The following is an 18,970-nucleotide window of genomic DNA, read 5'->3' on the forward strand; positions in this document are numbered from 1 at the left end:
TTCTCCCAGTGTCTGCGTGGGTTTCCTCCGGGTGCTCCGGTTTCCTCCCACAATCCAAAAATGTGCGGGTCAGGTGAATTGGCTATGCTAAATTGCCCGTAGTGTTAGGTTAAATGTAAGGGTATGGGTGGGTTGCGCTTCGGCGGGTCGGTGTGGACTTGTTGGGCCGAAGGGCCTGTTTCCACACTGTAAGTAATCTAATCTAATCACCATGCTTCAGGAAGCACACGGGCTCATGAGAGGTTGCAGGAGAGATTACTAGATCGGGAAAGGTTTGAAGAATTTTCCTAGGATATTAAGATGAGGATTTTAAAATCGCTCTCTTTCAAGCAAGGCAGTTCAATTAAGATTTGATAGTGATCCACAACATTGAAGTCTAATTTAGCTGAGGTAGACAAAATGTTGCTCCCATCATATAAAGATTAGAGGACAGCTAAATCTTCAGATAAAAGACATAGGGAGGTGGTATATGACCTGGAACAAGATTGGTGAAAATGAAGATCAATTATTTAATGCAATTCAAAAGAAATTGGAAGGGTACAGGCATAGAGCAGGGCACTGATTGGAATGCTCTATGGAAAGCCAGCAATCTAGTTGAGACAAGGGACTGCTTTCTGCACTGAAATAACAAATAACTTTAGAACTAAAGTTACACCACATCATTAGGTCCAGTTAAATAGTAGCGAATGCATAGATTGCTTAATAACTTGTTTTTATCATTCATTCATGAGATGTGGGTGTTACTGGCTAGTCCAGCATTTATTGCTCATCTCCTGTTATTACTGTTAAGAGTTAGCCCATGTTGTTGTGGCTCAAGTATGACACAGACCAGATCAGATTCTTGCCGAAAGGACATTAGTAAGCCTGATAGCTTTTTATCACAACTAGCAATGATTAGATGGTCACTGCCACGCCAAAACTGTTTATTCCAAATTTTTATTGAATTCAAATTTCACCATCTTCCAGGCAGTCTCAAAGTTACGTCCCCAGAATATTAGCTATGATGCCAGATTAGCAGCCAAGTGATTCATAAAATACATGTATTTATGAAACAATAGATTCAAGTGCTACAGAAGAAATGGGTACAGAAACTGTAGGAATATACTAAAGTCACAACTTCCAACTAATTCCATAGCTGGAAACCAAGAATATGGCTGCAATCCAGCTGTACATTTGGGTTTCTGATGCGAATCAGTCAAAATAATGCAAGTTTACCTTTAGAGGACTTTTCCCTCCAAACTGCCAGTCCCAAATATTTCTCAGTTGAAACAGTCTAGCATCTTGCAGGATTGTGCAGCTAGCAGCAAAATGGATCAGCATTTAACCCAGCAATTCAGCCATTTTTGTTCTCGACCCACTCTTACAGCTGCTGAGAGGTGAGGTGCTTGGGGAACAAATGGTTGCTTGACAAATAGTTAAGGGCTTAGGTCGGTAAGGGTGGAGGAGCATAAAGGGAGTCGAGGCACTAGGGAATTGGAGGGTGCTAGCTTCAGAGATGGCTGTCAGGGTATTTTGTTGGGAAAAATCAGAGGGATGGGTGCGGCAGTCAGTAACATGTTAGGAAGTGTCACTTTAAATAGTTGAATTACAGCAGGTTTAATGGATTTGCATGGATAACTACAAAGCAAAGGCAGTTAGAAGCCTCCAATTCTAACTCAGTTGATTACCTTGCAGAGACTTTGCAGTGGGGTAATTGCCTATTGAACATCTCAATCTCCTGGGCAATTTTTGCTGCATCAGGACTTTTGCATGATCCTGAAGTACAACTTCAATCTACACAGTAGCAACTGCCAGTTCCCTAACAAAAGTGCTCGACCACTGTAATATTAAAAAAAAGATAAGTTTTCACCAATGAACTACCAAGCATGACTGTATCAACAAGTCTTGACAAGATGCGGAGTTCAAGTTGAGGTTCTGGATGTAGGTTTGCTCAATGAGCTGGAAGGTTCATTTTCAGATGTTTTGTCACCATATTAGGTAACATCTTCAGTGAACCTCCAGATGAGGCAATGCCGGTACTTCCTGCTTTCTATTTATACGCTTGGCCTTCCTTGGGTTGGTGACGTCATTTTCTATGATGCAATTTCCTGTTCCTTTTCTCAGTGGGTCGACTGGGACAACACATCCATCCTCGGACAAGCCAAAGGGAGACATGCACAAGAATTCCTAGAAGCATGGCATTCCAACTGGAACTCTATCAACAAACATATTGACTTGGATCCCATTTATCACCCTCTGAGAAAAAGAACAGGTAACGACATCACCAACGCAAGGAAACTCAAACATATAAAGAGAAAGCAGGAAACACCAGCAATGCTTCGTCTAGAGGCTCACTGAAGATGTTACCTACGATGGTGACAAAACATTTGAAAATGAACCTTCCAGCTTCGTGAGCAAACCTACACCCATGACTACCAAGTACAGCCTGCGTTGACATTTTGTAACTCATCCACATCAGAAAACAGGATATATATATATTGTTTCTCCTTGTGGGTGCATCTAGGACCAGTGGACATAATCTCTGTAAGGAGTCATCCTTTCCTGGGACGACAAGACTAACATGTGATCGGTTACCAATTATAATCACTGATGTGGATGAATGAGGGAGGAGTCTCAAAACCTATAAAATTCTAATAGGACTACACATGGTAAACAAGGATGTTCCTGATGATCAGGAAGACCAAAGCCAGAGGTCAGTTAAGGATATGGTATGCACCATTTATTACTAAGATGAGAAGTTTCTTCACCTAGAGTGGTGAGCTTGGAAAATTCACTGCAAAGAAAACAGATAAGGCCAAAACATTGAATGTTTTCAAAGCGTTAAATACTTTTTTTTAAAAAGAGCTAAATGGATCAGGAGGAAATAAGGTACGTTCAGCCACGATTACACTGAAGACAACATTTTGGGTGCAACCCTTCTTTGGGAGTGGGGTGGGTGTAGGGACAGCTGCAGATAAAGGGGGTGGCAGGGTCAGGGTGGCGAAGTGGGAATAGGTGAAGACAGGTAGAAGGTACAGGAAACTTGAAGTGCCAAATGGTATACTCCCGTGCCATTTTAAAAAAAATGTAATGACAAATAAGGAATTTTCTTTTGAGGGTGATGAATCTGTGGAAACCTTTACTACAGAGGGCAGTCAAGGCTGAATGACTAATTATACGCAAGGCTAAGGCAAATTTTTAATAATTAAGGGAATCAAGGGTTATGAGATTAAAGCAAGAAAGTGGAGTTGAAGATATCAGATTAGCCATTATGATTAGATTAGATTCCCTACAGCGTGGAAGCAGGCTCTTCGGCCCAACAAGTCCACACCAACCCTCCGAAGAGTAACCCACCCAGTCCCATTTCCCTCTGATTAATATACCTAACATTATGGGCAATTTGGCATGGCCAATTCACCTGAACTGCACATCTTTGGAATTTGGGAGGAAACCGGAGCACCCAGAGGAAACCCACGCAGACATGGGGAGAATGTGCAAGCTGCACACATTATCTCAATGAATGGTGGAGCACACTTGATAAGCTGAATGACTGACTTCTGCTCCATATCATATGGTCTTATATTCCAAATCTGAGGCAAACACGAGACTTCGAACCCTACTTGGCAAGTAAAACAGTAATACATTGAAACTGTGTGATTTAATAGATATGGTTAACTCAAAGTTGTTACTACTTTATTGTTATTATGAACTCTGCAATGCACCATAATTGAAAATCCTGGCCGTTGAATCAGGTTGAAGAATAATACATTAAACTGGTAAACCAATTGAGACCAATTTGGGGAGGGGTATCTTAGTTCAGTGGTAACATTCTTGACAGTCAGAAGATCGTAAGTTCAAAGCACTGAGCATACGATTCACGATGACACACCAATGTTGAGGGAGTTCATTACTTGTCCTTTTTGGAAAATTTTGAAGTGTGAGCCCATCATATGCACATAAAACATCCCCATTTTACTAATCTCTTTCACTATTTAAGGTGGTTGCACTTTCAGGTTGCATTCCAGAATAGGACAAAATTTAGCCTGATGCTCAAGAACTGTACTGCACTGGCAGAGTTGTTTTCTTTGAGACAACCATTAAACCAAGAGACTGTCTTCACCTCAGGTGAACTTAAAAGATCTCAGTTCTATGGCAAAAACCAAGTGAGTTATCTTTGGTGTTCTAGGCAATATTTAGCTAAAACTAATTCTGGTCTTTTACAAATTTTATTTGAGAGATTTGTAATTTTGCTGCTATGGTTTGTTCAGTGGTCATACTTCAAAGTTGCTGTTTGCTTTGATGACATGATATTGTGAAAGATGAAATGTAAATCCAAGTCTTTGCTTTCATTGGAAAAACACTGGTCCTGATGACCTGAGTGAGGTTTATACCTCAATCTTACAGTTTAACTGTTAGCTTATGTCATTGTCATCAGGACAAAGCAGGATAAAAATTGGTTTTGTCTATATTACATAATTTATTTGCTGTGGAAGTGCTTTCAGTGCTTTTTCTGCGTGAAAAACCAACATTTTAATCAGTTTGTAGTATCATCGATACCCAGCTTATCTAAGAATTAATTGATCAATGTATCATTTCTCCACTACTTATTGCTAAACTCAAATGTGTGCACAACCAACAGGTTACTTTGCCCACACTATGTAATGAGGATATAAAAGAAAAGACAGACTCCTTTTCTTGATAAAGCATGTATTGAAAATAATCAAATATAAACACATTGTATAAGAATACTTACAAAGTATTTAGTACAAAAGTTTATTTGTCAAATACTTGTCACTCTTCAAGTTTTCCTCAAACCATAAAATAAATAAATTCTCACAAAACAAGATTGCACATAAATTTTGACCAGCCTCAGAACTGATGCACTGGCATGCATAAATTTTAGTGTTCCAACTTTTCCACTGCAGTAGATTTTGTCTTCAAGTATGTTAATACATAAAACAAAGAGTCTCTGCAGCAGCAAGTCCACCACACTGAATATGAGAAAGGGTGTTATGCAACCCCTCCTGGAATCTTCACCTGGCAAAGCAGTCACTTTGGACTTTCTACCAAGGCAATAACACTTTTTTCTGTGAAACCTGCTGCTTTTGAACCTGTAATAAAAAATCTCAAACAGAAGTTTAACAAGGGAGGGGGAGAAAAGAAAACAAAAAAATTGAAACTGCCTTATTCATGTGCATAGAACTGCACTAAAATTAGCCAACTTTACATGCAGCAGTTCGTATAAAGACTAAAGACACACGACATTTAAAAAATAATTCATCATTCTGAGGTACCATACTTACGGACGTGATGTTACGACAATCTGACAGGGCCCAGAGGCCAAGTAGGAGTTCATTGATCTTGTTTTGGGTCACTGGTTCGTAAACTCCAAGATTTTTGACCACGTAGAGAAGAAAGCCGTTGAGGAGGACATGTGCATCTCCACTGATTATTATCTGCATTTGCAGATAGCAGCTACAGACCAGCCAAGTCTTGACGAGCCACCTCTTTTACGTAGGGGGATCGGGAAACATTTTTACGCTCTGTAATCATTGCCCTCTGTTCTGGGAAGGGCTTAAATTTAAGAGCTCATCTAAGCTGACGCCAATCTCCTGACACCTGGTAACTAGTTTTCTGAGATTATCAGTTTTACCTCCTTCTGAAGCTTCAAACAAGAGTTGCTGAAAGAGATAGGGGAAGCACTTAAGTAAGACCTAGCCACCAATTAAAAATTACCTTGTCACTGGAAATGGTTGCGTTTATAACAATGTATTTTTTTTTTTAAATTCATTCATGGAATGTCAGCACTGGCTAGGCCAGCATTTACTGCCCACTCCCAATTGTAAACTAGATCAGAGCTCAAATACCTAAAATCATATCTGTACAAAATCTAAATATAGAAAATAAAAATCAAAGAAAAATATAATGGGAAACTTTACATCTTTCCAGAGCGTTGCACAAAGGGGTAACTTCTTAAGTGCTCGCTGGTAAAGCTGCCGAACCTGAAAAATAGCAAATGGCAAGTGGGAGCACTTGTGTGGAGATACTCATGGGAAACAATAGTACAGAACTGCTACAAAAGCCACAATTATTACATGAAAAAAGACTCACAAAGTAAATCTGTGAGCAAAGCTACCATTTAAAAGAAGGGAAAATACTCAATATATACACAGCATTATGTACATACAGCAAAGGAAGTAGAAAGTGGGTTGGAAAGTTGCTGTGAAGTCCATATGGCTCGATATTATACTAAATGCTGGAATAGACAACTGGCATCATGATCTACATGTGTTCTTATAGCAAAGAGCAACAGTGAGCTGCATTACTAATCAGTCAATCAAAACTTGCAAAATCAAAACTAATTTTTTGAAGCAGGAAGACAGGATTGCCTGGAATGTAGTCTGCTGCACAGAAGTAAAATTATTACAATTTGATTTTTATGTTACATATAAGAAGTTTTTTAAAAAATTGTGCATAAGAACATTAAAATGTGAAACACATGCACTTACCTCATTTTGATGGTCCTTCAACATGCTTTCAACAGCTATGGCTCTAATGCAAAGAAAAACAAAAACACATTTAGTAATATTGAAACTTCTGGATTCGACTTTACAACACTAGAAAGCACCACACATTGGTTTACAAAGTGGGCGGCACGGTGGCACAGTGGTTAGCACAGCGCCAGAGACCCGAATTCAATTCCCGCCTCAGGCGACTGTGTGTGGAGTTTGCACACTCTCCCAGTGTCTGCGTGGGTTTCCTCCGGGTGCTCCGGTTTCCTCCCACAATCCAAAAATGTGCAGGTTAGGTGAATTGACCATGCTAAATTGTCCGTAGTGTTAAGTGAAGGGGTAAATGTAGGAGTATGGGTCTGGGTGGTATACGCTTCGGCGGGTCGGTGTGGACTTGTTGGGCCGAAGGGCCTGTTTCCACACTGTAAATGATCTAATCTAAGGATCTAAAGAACTTTCTTCAGAGGTTTAATTTAAAAGCTACAAATAAGGGAGACAGCCTTAGGAATATTAATTTTCATAAGGAGCAAAAATGAACAATTGTTCCATTGCTTACTTACTAAGTCTGGCATTAAACAAAAGTTTACTAATTGTTCGATTGACAGTCCAACTTCAGATTTCTTGATTGCTTGACAACTGAGTAAAATCTTACCAAAAGTCTCAAGCAACTTGCTCAAAATCAGAAAAAAACAAATATCAATAACAGATTAACTATTTAAAGTTAAATTTTAATAAATTAGTAATAGAAAAATAAAAACATGTTATTACATTTTCCAAATTGGCAAACAGATTGGCAGAGAATGTGTAAACATATTCAATTGCAGTTTGAGGTGCTGGATATTACCCTCCTTCCATTCCTGTTCCAGTATTCTGCAGGGGAAAATGAAACAAATAAGTTGAAACAAAGACATATATTATGAATCACTTTGCAATTCTTAGAAAACTACAACAAAAGATTCAACATTTTCATCTCAGGAATTAATATTTTTTGCACATTTACCTTAGTGCTAGTCCAACATTAGTTGGCATAATGGAAGGGAACCTTTCCAAAGCTTTGCAATGTTGGGATTGGGGAAGGCAACTTAGATAAAAGGAAATCACCTGAAAGAGATTTACATTCAATTAATCTAAGTTAAATAATTCTTCAACAGAAATCATGTAAACCAGTTAAACAAGCACCACTGTAAATAAATGGTGATCAGTAGAGAGCCTTCAGTATTAACGCCAAATGAAAATGTTTCGAAATTTCACATTAAACTTTATAACAGGTAGAAGCTTCCCACCATTTTGTTTATTTTACCCTAAGGAACATGAGTGAGAGAGAGAATGAAGTACATAGGATATTCATGTCACACGTATTATTGTCAGTAAAATGTTCAGGCTTTAATGGCCAGAATTTGTTAAAAATGAGGCACCCTGTTATTACAGTAAATACAACAGAAACATGAACCAGCCACAAGAAATTAAACAGGAAAAACAGACTATACTTTCAGAGTTCCTCGGGTGCTCCATTATTTCCATTCTATTAGTATACAACTCAAGAGTTTCAGCATTCAAACACATGCAATGGCATTAAATTGTAGTTGCTCAATAGCAACTCAAACTTGTGTGAAAAGATTACAATTTGTTCAAACCAAAGTGCATTTTAAAAAAATAAGTCTAATTACCAGTAAACATTATCCTGGTGCAGAAGAGTTTAAGCATGCGTGACACCATATCATTTCTATTATTCAGTGTTTTCAAAAATTCATAATTTATAATGTTTCCTCTGAATTACCCTTTTCTTTTTGCCTCTATCTCACTTGGTGCATTATTCGTCACAGCACTGACTATTCTAACTTATGATTCAGAGATGCCGGTGTTGGACTGGGGTGTACAAAGTTAAAAATCACACAACACCAGGTTATAGTCCAACAGGTTTAATTGGAAGCACACTAGCTTTCGGAGCGACGCTCCTTCATCAGGTGATTCCTGATCACCTTCATCACCTGATGAAAGAGCGTCGCTCAGAAAGCTAGTGTGCTTCCAATTAAACCTGTTGGACTATAACCTGATATTGTGTGATTTTTAACTTTATTCTAATTTAGACTTCCTAGATCAGATTCTGCACAGTTCAGGAAAGACTGTCAGAAGAGGAAAAACAGTAATTGGGAAGCAAACCTTAACTGAATCTATGCAACACAGATTATGCACTTGTATACTGAAAACAGGAAGGCAAATTATCATCTCAATGGTGATAGACTGGCAAAGGGAGAGAATTAGAGATAAAACTTACAATAGCTGCTGAAAGTAAGCATGCATGCAGGTGCAGCAGACATTGAAGACAGCAAACGGTACATTGGTCTTCATAGCAAGAGTATTACAGGATGAGCAGGAATGTTAAGCTGCAATTGTACAGGGCTCTGGTAAGATCACTACAGTATTCTATGCAGTTTTGATCTCATCTATATTCTGGCTATGGAGAGAGTGCAACAAAGGTTTTGGTGGATTCCTGATCCAGACTGACTTCTGGGATGACGTTCACTAAAGTTTACAAGCATGAGAGGGGACATCTCAAGTCTATAAAATTCTAATCAGATCAGACTGGATAAATGCAGGAAGGATGTTCTTGATGACTGGCAAATCCAGTACGAGATGTCACAGTCTAACGTCATGGGGCAAGCGTAATTCTCTACCATAGAAAGCAGCTGAAGCCTACACATTGAATGTTTTCAAGAAGTAGTTAGATATAGCTCTTGGGGCTAAAGGGGTGTGTGTGTGTGTGCGCGCGTGCGAGCGATGTGGAGGTGTGTATTGGAAGTAAGCAGGGGCAGGGTGCTGGGTTCGATGTTCAGCCACAATACTCAATGACAGAATAGGCTTCAACAGCTGACTAACCTATTGTTGTTCTTATTTTGTATTATTGATACTTGAAAGCTGTACATTTTGGAAATTAAGTTGAGCACTGAACTGCTAATTGCATCAATTAAAACTTACGTTCAACAAGCATTGAGAGGGGATCACAATAAGCGTTCCACTAGGAATGAAATGACACATGCCTGCGATTAGTCCAAGTTGTAAATATTGTTTAGTGAAAGCTACATGCCAAGTATTCAGAAAACCACAGTTTCTGCAAGAATAGTCTCTCATACTTAGCCAAGGAGAAGCAGACGTCAGCAGTGATTATAGGCTAACGTTCTTCCCAAGGCATCACAGGAGATTTCCCTCTCTTCCTCTAAAAGCATTTTTACTACATTGCTGCACTGCGAGTACCATACCAGTCAATTTCAAGCAAAACTCACATTTGGGCACAGTATGAAAAGCCCTCTATGCATGACCTATTCAGTCAGTAAGAGCAATAATATGGAGAATAAATGCTTGCAAGTGATTTCCATGAGCACAAGCGTACTGACATCATTGCCAAAAGGGTTGCAATGAGTGGCAAACACCTCCCAAACACTGAGAAAAGAGAACAGGTAAATGCTTGTGGTTCACTAAAACTATAAACAGAACACAAGGTAAATTTGTAAAGGGAATATATGCGTCCCCTCAGCTCCACAGTTGGTTTTAGACTGCCTCCCCTGGTTCCCACTCCAGATCACCTGACCTGTCAAAGGGGCAACAGCCCCAACCATATACATGACCGTGTATACTGCAAAGATGTGGATTCTTAACTAGCCCCATCAATCTGAAAGAATCAGGATCAATTTTTCCCCGTTTCTTCTTTCTTTCTTATTTCTCACCTTTTAATGAAGTAGAGGTTGTACTGACTTTCAGCTGTGTCAACCTTTATAGAATCACAGAAGAATAATAGAATCCCTACAGTGTGAAAACAGGCCATCAGGCCCAACAAGTCCACACCAACTCTCCGAACAGTAACCACTCCCCTATCCTAGAGGCCCTACATTGCAGAAAGTAGTAATTTGGCCCACTAAGTCAGCACTGACCCTCCAAACTGCATTCCAAGCAGACCCAGCACCTTAACCCTATCACCATAATGCCACATTTACCATAGATAACCCACCTGACCTGTGACACTATGGAGCCATTTATCAATTTCCCTGATGTGCACAGCTTTGGACTACCAGTATACTACAAGAGCCTCTCTTTCCTGATTCATGCGAATACCTTCATCACTTGTGGCATAGCCAAGTAATCATTTCTCAGGCATATCCAGACCATGAATACTGAGAGCACACAAGCAATTCCAGAAATCTCATCTGAGTTTGAACCTGCCTCAAAACACAATCAAGCATTGAGCAGGGTTAGATGGACATGAAATAACAAATGCAGATGCTCTCCAAATCTAAACTAGGGGTGCCAAGCCCATTTGAAGCTCCTCTACCAGCACTCTGGCTAAAATCAGCTACTTTTAAACAAATAGAGCATCAAATCATGACTCTGCCAACTGTCTCAATAGGAAAAAAAAATACTCAAAATAAAAGTCTTCCCTTGACTGAAAGGAGCACATGTTTATGTAATTATAGTTACTGAAAACTGGAAATAAAGGAAGAAATTTATTACCTGATTATGAAACTCGAAGTTGCTCCAAAAATTGGCAGAACTGAATGGTATAAGCATTCTTGTGGGGGCTGTGACCAAACACCTATGCACCAACTCTGTAAACAGTTTAAAGTCTCTGTTCTTGTTCTTAGAACCAACAAGCTGGCTACTGGTAAAAACAAGATAACTGCAGAAAAAACATCCATCATTGTTACTATGTTGGAAATGACAGTTGTTAGAGATATTATTTCCAGAGATAGTCTAATTAGATTAGGATTATTTTTGTTTTTTTTTGCATGTTGTACTTACTCCATCCAGATTTGTTGCATGATATCATTTTGCATAACTGTACCAAGAGCTGCTTCAAAGGTGTCCACAGCTTCTCTTGAGCTTGCATTGATGGATTGCCACAAGCTGCATATATTTGAAAGTAGAACATGAAAAGAAAAAGGAAAATTAAGGCTGGCTATGACAGATAGGACTGGTCATTTCATAGTCACGCAGTTATTTTCTTTCCCTGAAGTTCAAAACCACATACATTTATCAGCATTAATAAATGAAATTTTCAAAGCCTTATTCTCTAACAGATAAAGACTTAATTGAAGTTGAGTATTTTGCTCAGGATTAAATTCATCTGCAGGATTTCTTACCAGAAAATCAACCACAGATAGGGGATCTGGGCGTTCAGCAGTTCCCCATTCAACAGTTCTTTGCATGAAGGTGCTCTGAAGTCATAAAGCTTGGGATAGTTCAGGAACTGACTGATAAAAAGAACAAAAATCTTTCAAACACATTTTAAAACCACCTCTTTCAAAAACACAAAAGTGCAACAACTAGAATCCAAGAATAGCAGAAAGGCTTAACCAAATAATTTACTTGACTGTTGCATGATCCCAGAAAGTCTTCCCGTCAACAATTTTTGTTATTTTTGGTTTTAAAAATGACCAGCAGCAGAATCTCAAACATTAAAATTCACTATAGATTAAAATCTAGTGACTTGCATTACCCCAAGCACTCCAGGTCCTGAACCAAGACTCAAGGTATTTTTTTTTGGGAAAACAAAATTCTGTTTCTGAATGTCATAAAAGGTGAATCCAATAAAATCCATCATTGCTTAAATGGCATACGGTCAGAATGTCAAGAAAATGCAACTTTCAGGAAGCATTTTCAGGCTCTAACATGTTCAATTTCAGATATTCACATTTTCTAACTACACATCTAATTTCTTCAAAATTGTGCAACATAAAAATAATTTTTAACTTATATCAAATATTCCACATCTTCACAGATTTATTCCAAATAAAACCAATAAAGGCATGGACACAGTTTGGATGAAGAATCTAGGTCACAAATGTTGACCCATTTTCGAATATGAATTTGTCCTGACTTCTGACATTTCCAGTGATAAAGGAAAACAAAAACAAATCTGAAGAGAAAGACATTCACGCAATATATGCAAGAAAAGAGACAACCCTTTAGGATCCACAGTTTGAAACCTTCATCTTAAAAAGTGTACACAGCAATTAGATACAAAAGCAGAACTTGAAACTACAAAACAAAAAGCAGGAAAACAATGGAACTGAAGCTACATTTCAAGAACAAAGACCATTCAATGAGGGGTGTGGCAAATCTGGATAAAATAAATATACATTAGCAAGGATAACTGACAGCATATTTCCTCGGATCTGTAAGTAATATTCTGACACCAAGAAAACAATTTCACTTACTGGAATATTTTCTAGAATACAAAAAGGCATACATAACCAAATTTTACACAAAAATGGCTCAAGTAGGACACCAGTATAAACGTTCCTGTTTTAGTACAGAGATCAAAATGGATCAAGACCGCCAAATTCCAAAGGTCCAAAAATCAAGCAAAATGTATAGTTCAGTAATTGAAACAGCACTGGAGAAGGCCAATATAAACAGCCCCAACTAGATTACGGAAAGATTTTAGCTCACATTTTGCAGAACTGAAGAAATAATACAGGTTCTTAGCAATTTGAAAAATGCTTTGCTCAACTGTCATTTGATACCAAAGATTTTATGGGGTAGAAAATTCAATTTTCCAAAACAGTAAACATGAAAAATCCTCGCCTTGGCAAATAACTTCTATTGTACCAGCCAGAATAATATGCCACCAAGAGATAAAAGAGCAATGCATGCATTTATACTGAGGCATAATACAGGAAGATCATATCACATGAAAACGTCAAAGCAGTGTTTGCATAGTTCTATCACTTTGAATAACATGACAAATTTTATGTAAATAAATGGATGAATTCATTTTACAGATTATGCTTTACTTCAATGTCTGTACAATGCAGCTCTGATATCCCGTTTTCATGATTTATAGAGGAAACATTAGCGGGAATCAATAAACATGGGTGGTATCAACAACATGCTGGCTTTCTACAGCAAATTACAAAAGGAACCTCAATTATCCACAGGGCAAAGGCAGGGAGTATTGCGTTCGGTTAATTGAATGCTTGATAATCGAGTGCCGGGTAACAGTTAGCCAAGCAGCAGGAACGTTGTGATCTTGTTCAGATAATCCTAAATTCAGTTAATCAAATGCTGGATAATTGAGGTTCCTCTAAATTGAATTTGCGTAATAATTATGATTTTCAAAACTGCAAATGAAACATTTCTCTTTATTCTTTTATGGCAAGCCCAGCATTATTACTGATCTCTAATTTTCCTTGAATGGAATAGCTTGCCAGACCATTTCAGACTGCAGATAAAAGTCAACTTTGAGTCTGAAATTGCAGAGGTCAGACGAGGTAAAGATGACAGGTCCTATCCTACAGGACATGAATTAGATCAGCTCTTACAACAGCTTATGATACTTTCATGGTCACCATCACTAAGACTAGCTTTCACTTTCAGAGTTCCAAACTGAGTTTAAATTCCACTAGCTGCCATGGTGGGAGCCAACTTATGTGACTAGATAATTAGCCTGGACCATTGGATTGAGTTCAATTACATTATTATTACACTAGGTTCTCTCCATGTGCGGTGTGAAAGGAAATAGATTTCTGCAAGCAAGGCTCACACTTAGGAGAAAAACAGTTCCACAATTGCTAAAAATCTGGTATACAATTTAAGTACCTTAAGTACAATTAAGGATTTAAATTCAAGAGAAGGACTTCATTAAATAGCAACTTAGCAAGTCTGTTTTTAAAACAGAGGCCTTTATGGGCACAGGGATCAAGCCTTACCGTAAAGTATTTGCAGGGTGGCACTTGGGGGCTTCCCCCTCAAAGAAGGAGTCAATAAATTCTTGAAACAGAGCAGGAATCATGTCTCTCTTTTTCTATAAAAAAGGAATGATGAAATGACAATTTGCTTTTTATGTAACATAGTCTTTCATACTTCATTTACAACAACTTATAATTCAACAGAAAATACATCCAAGGACACAATTTGAGTATTTATCTTAAATTTCACTTTACCACAGAAGGCCATTTAACACACTTTAAATAATGTCACCAGCCTAATGAAACTAGTTCCAGATTAACAAGATTACAATCCCAACTAGGATTATACAAAATGGTGCAGCAGTCTAATGGGTTTACTGGCCTAGTCCAGTTGGTATTTCTTATAATCCTGAACACAATTTGTTCAGCAAATCACTGAAAAAGAGGAAGTAAGTGGGGAATGGGAAAAAGATTTTGCTTCTACTTTCAAGGTGACCAGCAAATATATACGGAAAATATTTCAGCTCCCAACAAACAAAACTCTGAACTGTCTGGTGCAATATATGGAATCTGTCAATCTTGGAATAGATTCAGTTTGAGGAAGGGAATATTGAAAAACAAATACATACCACTGAAATAAAGAACTTGAATGCATAATACAATAATTGAGCATTATGGGGGTTCCTTCTAAATGCAGAGAGCCATGCATTTGCAGCATCTTCGATTTGTTTATTCTCTAAATAGAGGACAGCTAGAGCTTCAGTAAGTTGGTAAGCAGCTGGGCAGGACTGTAGCAATGTCTTGCAAAGTTTTACAGCAGTTTCCCATCTGAAAAATATGACAAAGACACTGAAATTAACACGCATCAAGTAACTGTTTAACAATCTGCAATCAAATAGAATAGCTTCAAAGATGTTGACATTAAACACTAACGTCGCTGACGAATACAAATAAAATGCTCCATCTATGCTTCAATGTTGCTTGAGAGTTTAAGTAATCATACCTTCCCATTAGCTTCAGTACTAAAATCATATTTCTGTAAATTGAGAGACAGGCTGCAATTCTCTCCTCTGTTGAAGCACAGTCCTCAGAACATGCATGGACAGCATCTAAGCAAATTGGTTAGAAAGAAATCATTAATTCATTGAAATTTTGACTTGTAAATTAACAAGCTCAAAAGATTCAAAGCTCATTAACTTCACCTTCAAACAATGCAAGTAATGTGTCAGGATGTGTTTTTATATCATTTGATGTTTGCCATGGGATGAGAAATGGCTCCTTCATTACAAGCTTAGAAGGAATGGCTACAGCTGGATCGAAGAACCGGCAAGGGAGAGTGTTGAATTCAATGAGGTGAATATAGGCTAACCAAGCCAAGCAGCAGTCATTTGTATTTAAATATCCTGCCACACTTTTGTTACCATCTGAACTCTTCAGGGCATTCTGTAAAACATATGATCAAAAATATGAATACAATTTGCAAATTCATACTTCAAGTTGCATCCTTACCTGGTCTGGCCTAGAGGTAATTCCAGACCCACAGCAATTCGGTTAATTCAACTGCTTTCTGTGGTATTAGGGATACACAATAAATGCTGATCGAGCCAGTGACGCCCACATTCCATGAAATTTTAAGTATCAGAAAACTCAAAATTAACAAAGTGGAGCAGATGTCCTCTCAGCACAACTCTCAAAGTCCAGAAAATTTGCAAACATGGAAGTTTTATTTTTACCACAAAAATGCAAAGTGGTAAATTGGAATGCCCTTACTCAGACTGAATATTATGCTTTATTAATAGTTGCAGTTTATGTTGGAAATTTACAAAGCTGAAGCCAACCTAAGTGACCTTATTTATTTTATAAAACATGTGAAAGATTGCATCTTCAAATGTCACTTTAAAAAAAATCATTTGGGGACGAATGGGAATAAGTTTGAACCATTTGGATATCAAGCTAGACAACGGGTTTCAAAGTTACAGAAATAACTGTGCATAAAATGACACTGCAAGGGATAACTGAACACAGTGGAATGGGAGAAAAGTTTTAGAAATTCAGTGTCAGTAACTAAATTTTGATCAAAAATGTACTTCATACAGAAAGATAGGTTATACAAAATGGGTGGGAGCAGTTTACACCCAGAATGTATTTCAAGCAATAGCTCAATTGGATAGGAACATTAGAAACAGCTAATGAAATGCTGAGTTTTGTGGTAAGTAGGCGATACAAGAAACAAGTGTTAAAATGTAATTATAAATTTATTTGTCATGCTGTTTGAGTAGCGTGCAGAGTTTTGGGCTCCACATTAATGTATTGTGGCAAGAGAGGGTAAAACAGATGCAAAGTATATGTCCATTAGGAAATATAATTATGAAGACTGCTTGTCTTCAAAACCTGAGTATATGATGATTTGATAGAGATGCTTAAAATTAGGCAAAGTAAATAATCAAAGCAAACTACTTGGAGCAAACAACTGATCTCTAATGAAGGGCTCATAATGTAGCCACCAGTGTATGCATGACCAATCCTAACGCTATGCTGGTCATCAGCAGGAACAGTAACAGAAAATCCCAATTCCTACACAACCCAGGTAGTTCAATTAACAATTAAAGATTCAATCCTAAAGTTAATGTTTCCAGCCTTGCATTGGGAAATGTACTTGTAATATTTTTATTAGGTACAATAATTATTACAAGTTTAGTTTTCTGGGAGAGCCTAGCTACTGAAGAGTACATATATTTGAAGAAAATAAATAAGGCAAGGAGATGAAACATTTTAACACTGTTCGGTTTTCTGATAGCTTATGTAGAAGTCTAATTTAAAAAGTACTTCAAATGTATCCAACATGAGAATTTTAATAATAATAACTGGCAAATGAACATAATATTTTGGAGAAACAGTCAATACTAATAGTATTCTGTTTCACTTTATTTGTAAGTACCTGAATTTGGTTAACATCAAAATTTAAATTTAGATGCCAGTTGAGTTGAAAATGTGGTGCAGAAATGAGCTTGATCAAAAGTCTTATTGCCACAGCTGACACTGCCTCTGCGGTATGTGCTGGAAATGCTCCCCCTGGTGTTGCAGCATTAGTAAATGCAACCTTTAATGCTGTAATGTCTATGCCAGCACTTTCCAAACATTGTGGCCCTATTTTGAAGCTCAACAATGATTATAACTAATCACAGAGGCCTGTCAGAGTGAAAAGACAGCTGTACATCTCTTACTATTTAGTCAGAGCACGACGACAGCAATTTCTGCAGAGTTCATAAGTCCAAAATTTCAGCTTGTGATCCCACTTAGGGCACCCCTGGTATATGCAATTCCAGAACCTCCTGCCCGATCCTGGTCCAGTCAACACACAATGGACAATTCATCAGCTGAACACCAATTTACAAAAAAGGACCTGTGGGCCATGCCTTCAACTTTATTAGCTATCAATACCAGGGTCAATTATAAAGCCATCAAGAGCAATCTGCTAAAAGACTGATACGGGGGGGTACATGTAGAAGTGAGAGGAACAAGTGATTAGTTATCATGGACTTCAAAAGGAAATCTTGAATCATCTAACAACATGTAATAGAATATACAGCAGTAACACAGATGTTATTTAACTGGATTTTCTAAATGCTTTTGATTAGGTACCCCATAATATGCTAATTAATTATGTTACAGAATGTAAGATGGGAACAAACAGCAGAATAGACTGCTAGCTGACCTCAAGATAGAAATCAGAAAGTGGGAGTAAAAGATTGACAAAGTGGAAAATAGTGTTCCACGCGGATCAGTGCTGGATCCAAGCTGTTCTGGTGACCACAATACAGGGAAGGTACAGAAGCAGTTGCAAGGGTGCACAGAATTTTAGAATGATAATTGGGTGTACACATCAGGAAAAAAAAGGTGGGTTTCTTCTTTCTTGTCAAAGGCAAAGGCAAAGTGTAATTGAAGGTCCTTAAAATCAGTAAAGTACTCAAGAATGAATTCAGACAGCATGGCTCCTTTTGTGACCAATGTAAATAAGATTGCCACCAAGAAATTCAAATAAGTAAAAAAAAATTCAGAACTTCCCAAGGCGACTAGGAATGTGGAACTCAATACCACGGAGTGGCTGAAACAAATAATATAGATACTTTATAGGAAACCAAAGATTTGAGGGAGATGGGAATAAATGGCTACGATGATAGAGTCGGTTGAGAAAAATTGGGAGGAGGCTGAAATGGCGTAAATCTAGTGTGGACTGGTTAGGCCAAAGGATTTATTACTGTACCATATATTTCACGTAACCCTTTGTAAGCTGGGCAACTTTAAGTGAAGTTGTCATCTAAAAATTTCTCATACTAACCTATTAACAAAAAAGGTAGAGTGCCTGACAAATCAGATGGACATGCAATTATAAACCCAAAAGTTAAAACTAAAACCAATAGCGAATCATTTACATAACTACATGGCATTTTTTTTTTTATAAAAAAAGGTAGCAACATTCCATAAAAAGAATTGAAATGGCTAATAAATCTATTTTGGTAGATTAGGCCAACTGCCAACTCTTTACATAGTGCCAAAGCTCTAACATCCACCTGAACCATTTGGACCAAGACAGGCAGTTTTGGCCAATTTTCCACAAAGGATTTGCAAATGAATCACAGATTTAAGTTCTCTTTACAGATTTAAGTTTCTCATTGCAGCTTGAGAAAAAGAAGAATTTATTTGTTAACGAGCCAGACAGATGGCTACTCAGACAAGTTTGGGGAATATTGCTGCTCATAGAACATTTCTAACTGAAACAAATGAGTCAATTGATTC

At 37.8% G+C, this 18,970-nt stretch overlaps 1 protein-coding gene across 1 annotated transcript in view; it reads right to left on the reverse strand.

Annotated features, from left to right (window-relative positions):
- Positions 1 to 4,669: 4,669 nt before the first annotated feature.
- zfc3h1 (zinc finger C3H1-type containing) overlaps positions 4,670 to 18,970 on the reverse strand; it is a 71,540-nt gene continuing 57,239 nt past the window's right edge. Inside the window, exons 24-35 of the mRNA XM_087997119.1 lie at positions 15,376 to 15,616; positions 15,177 to 15,282; positions 14,803 to 15,001; positions 14,195 to 14,289; positions 11,624 to 11,734; positions 11,283 to 11,387; positions 10,995 to 11,160; positions 7,492 to 7,592; positions 7,260 to 7,361; positions 6,489 to 6,531; positions 5,919 to 5,981; positions 4,670 to 5,660 (exon numbers count right to left, since the gene is read on the reverse strand). Coding sequence (XP_087853245.1) covers positions 5,529 to 5,660; positions 5,919 to 5,981; positions 6,489 to 6,531; positions 7,260 to 7,361; positions 7,492 to 7,592; positions 10,995 to 11,160; positions 11,283 to 11,387; positions 11,624 to 11,734; positions 14,195 to 14,289; positions 14,803 to 15,001; positions 15,177 to 15,282; positions 15,376 to 15,616 — 1,464 coding nt within the window. The 3' untranslated portion in view covers positions 4,670 to 5,528. The remainder of the gene's footprint in view (positions 5,661 to 5,918; positions 5,982 to 6,488; positions 6,532 to 7,259; positions 7,362 to 7,491; positions 7,593 to 10,994; positions 11,161 to 11,282; positions 11,388 to 11,623; positions 11,735 to 14,194; positions 14,290 to 14,802; positions 15,002 to 15,176; positions 15,283 to 15,375; positions 15,617 to 18,970) is intronic.

The sequence above is a fragment of the Chiloscyllium plagiosum genome, unplaced genomic scaffold (genome assembly GCF_037043375.1).
Source record: "Chiloscyllium plagiosum isolate Xiang-an unplaced genomic scaffold, Cpla_swu_hap1 HiC_scaffold_19, whole genome shotgun sequence".
In the NCBI taxonomy this organism is placed as follows: Eukaryota; Metazoa; Chordata; class Chondrichthyes; order Orectolobiformes; family Hemiscylliidae; genus Chiloscyllium; species Chiloscyllium plagiosum.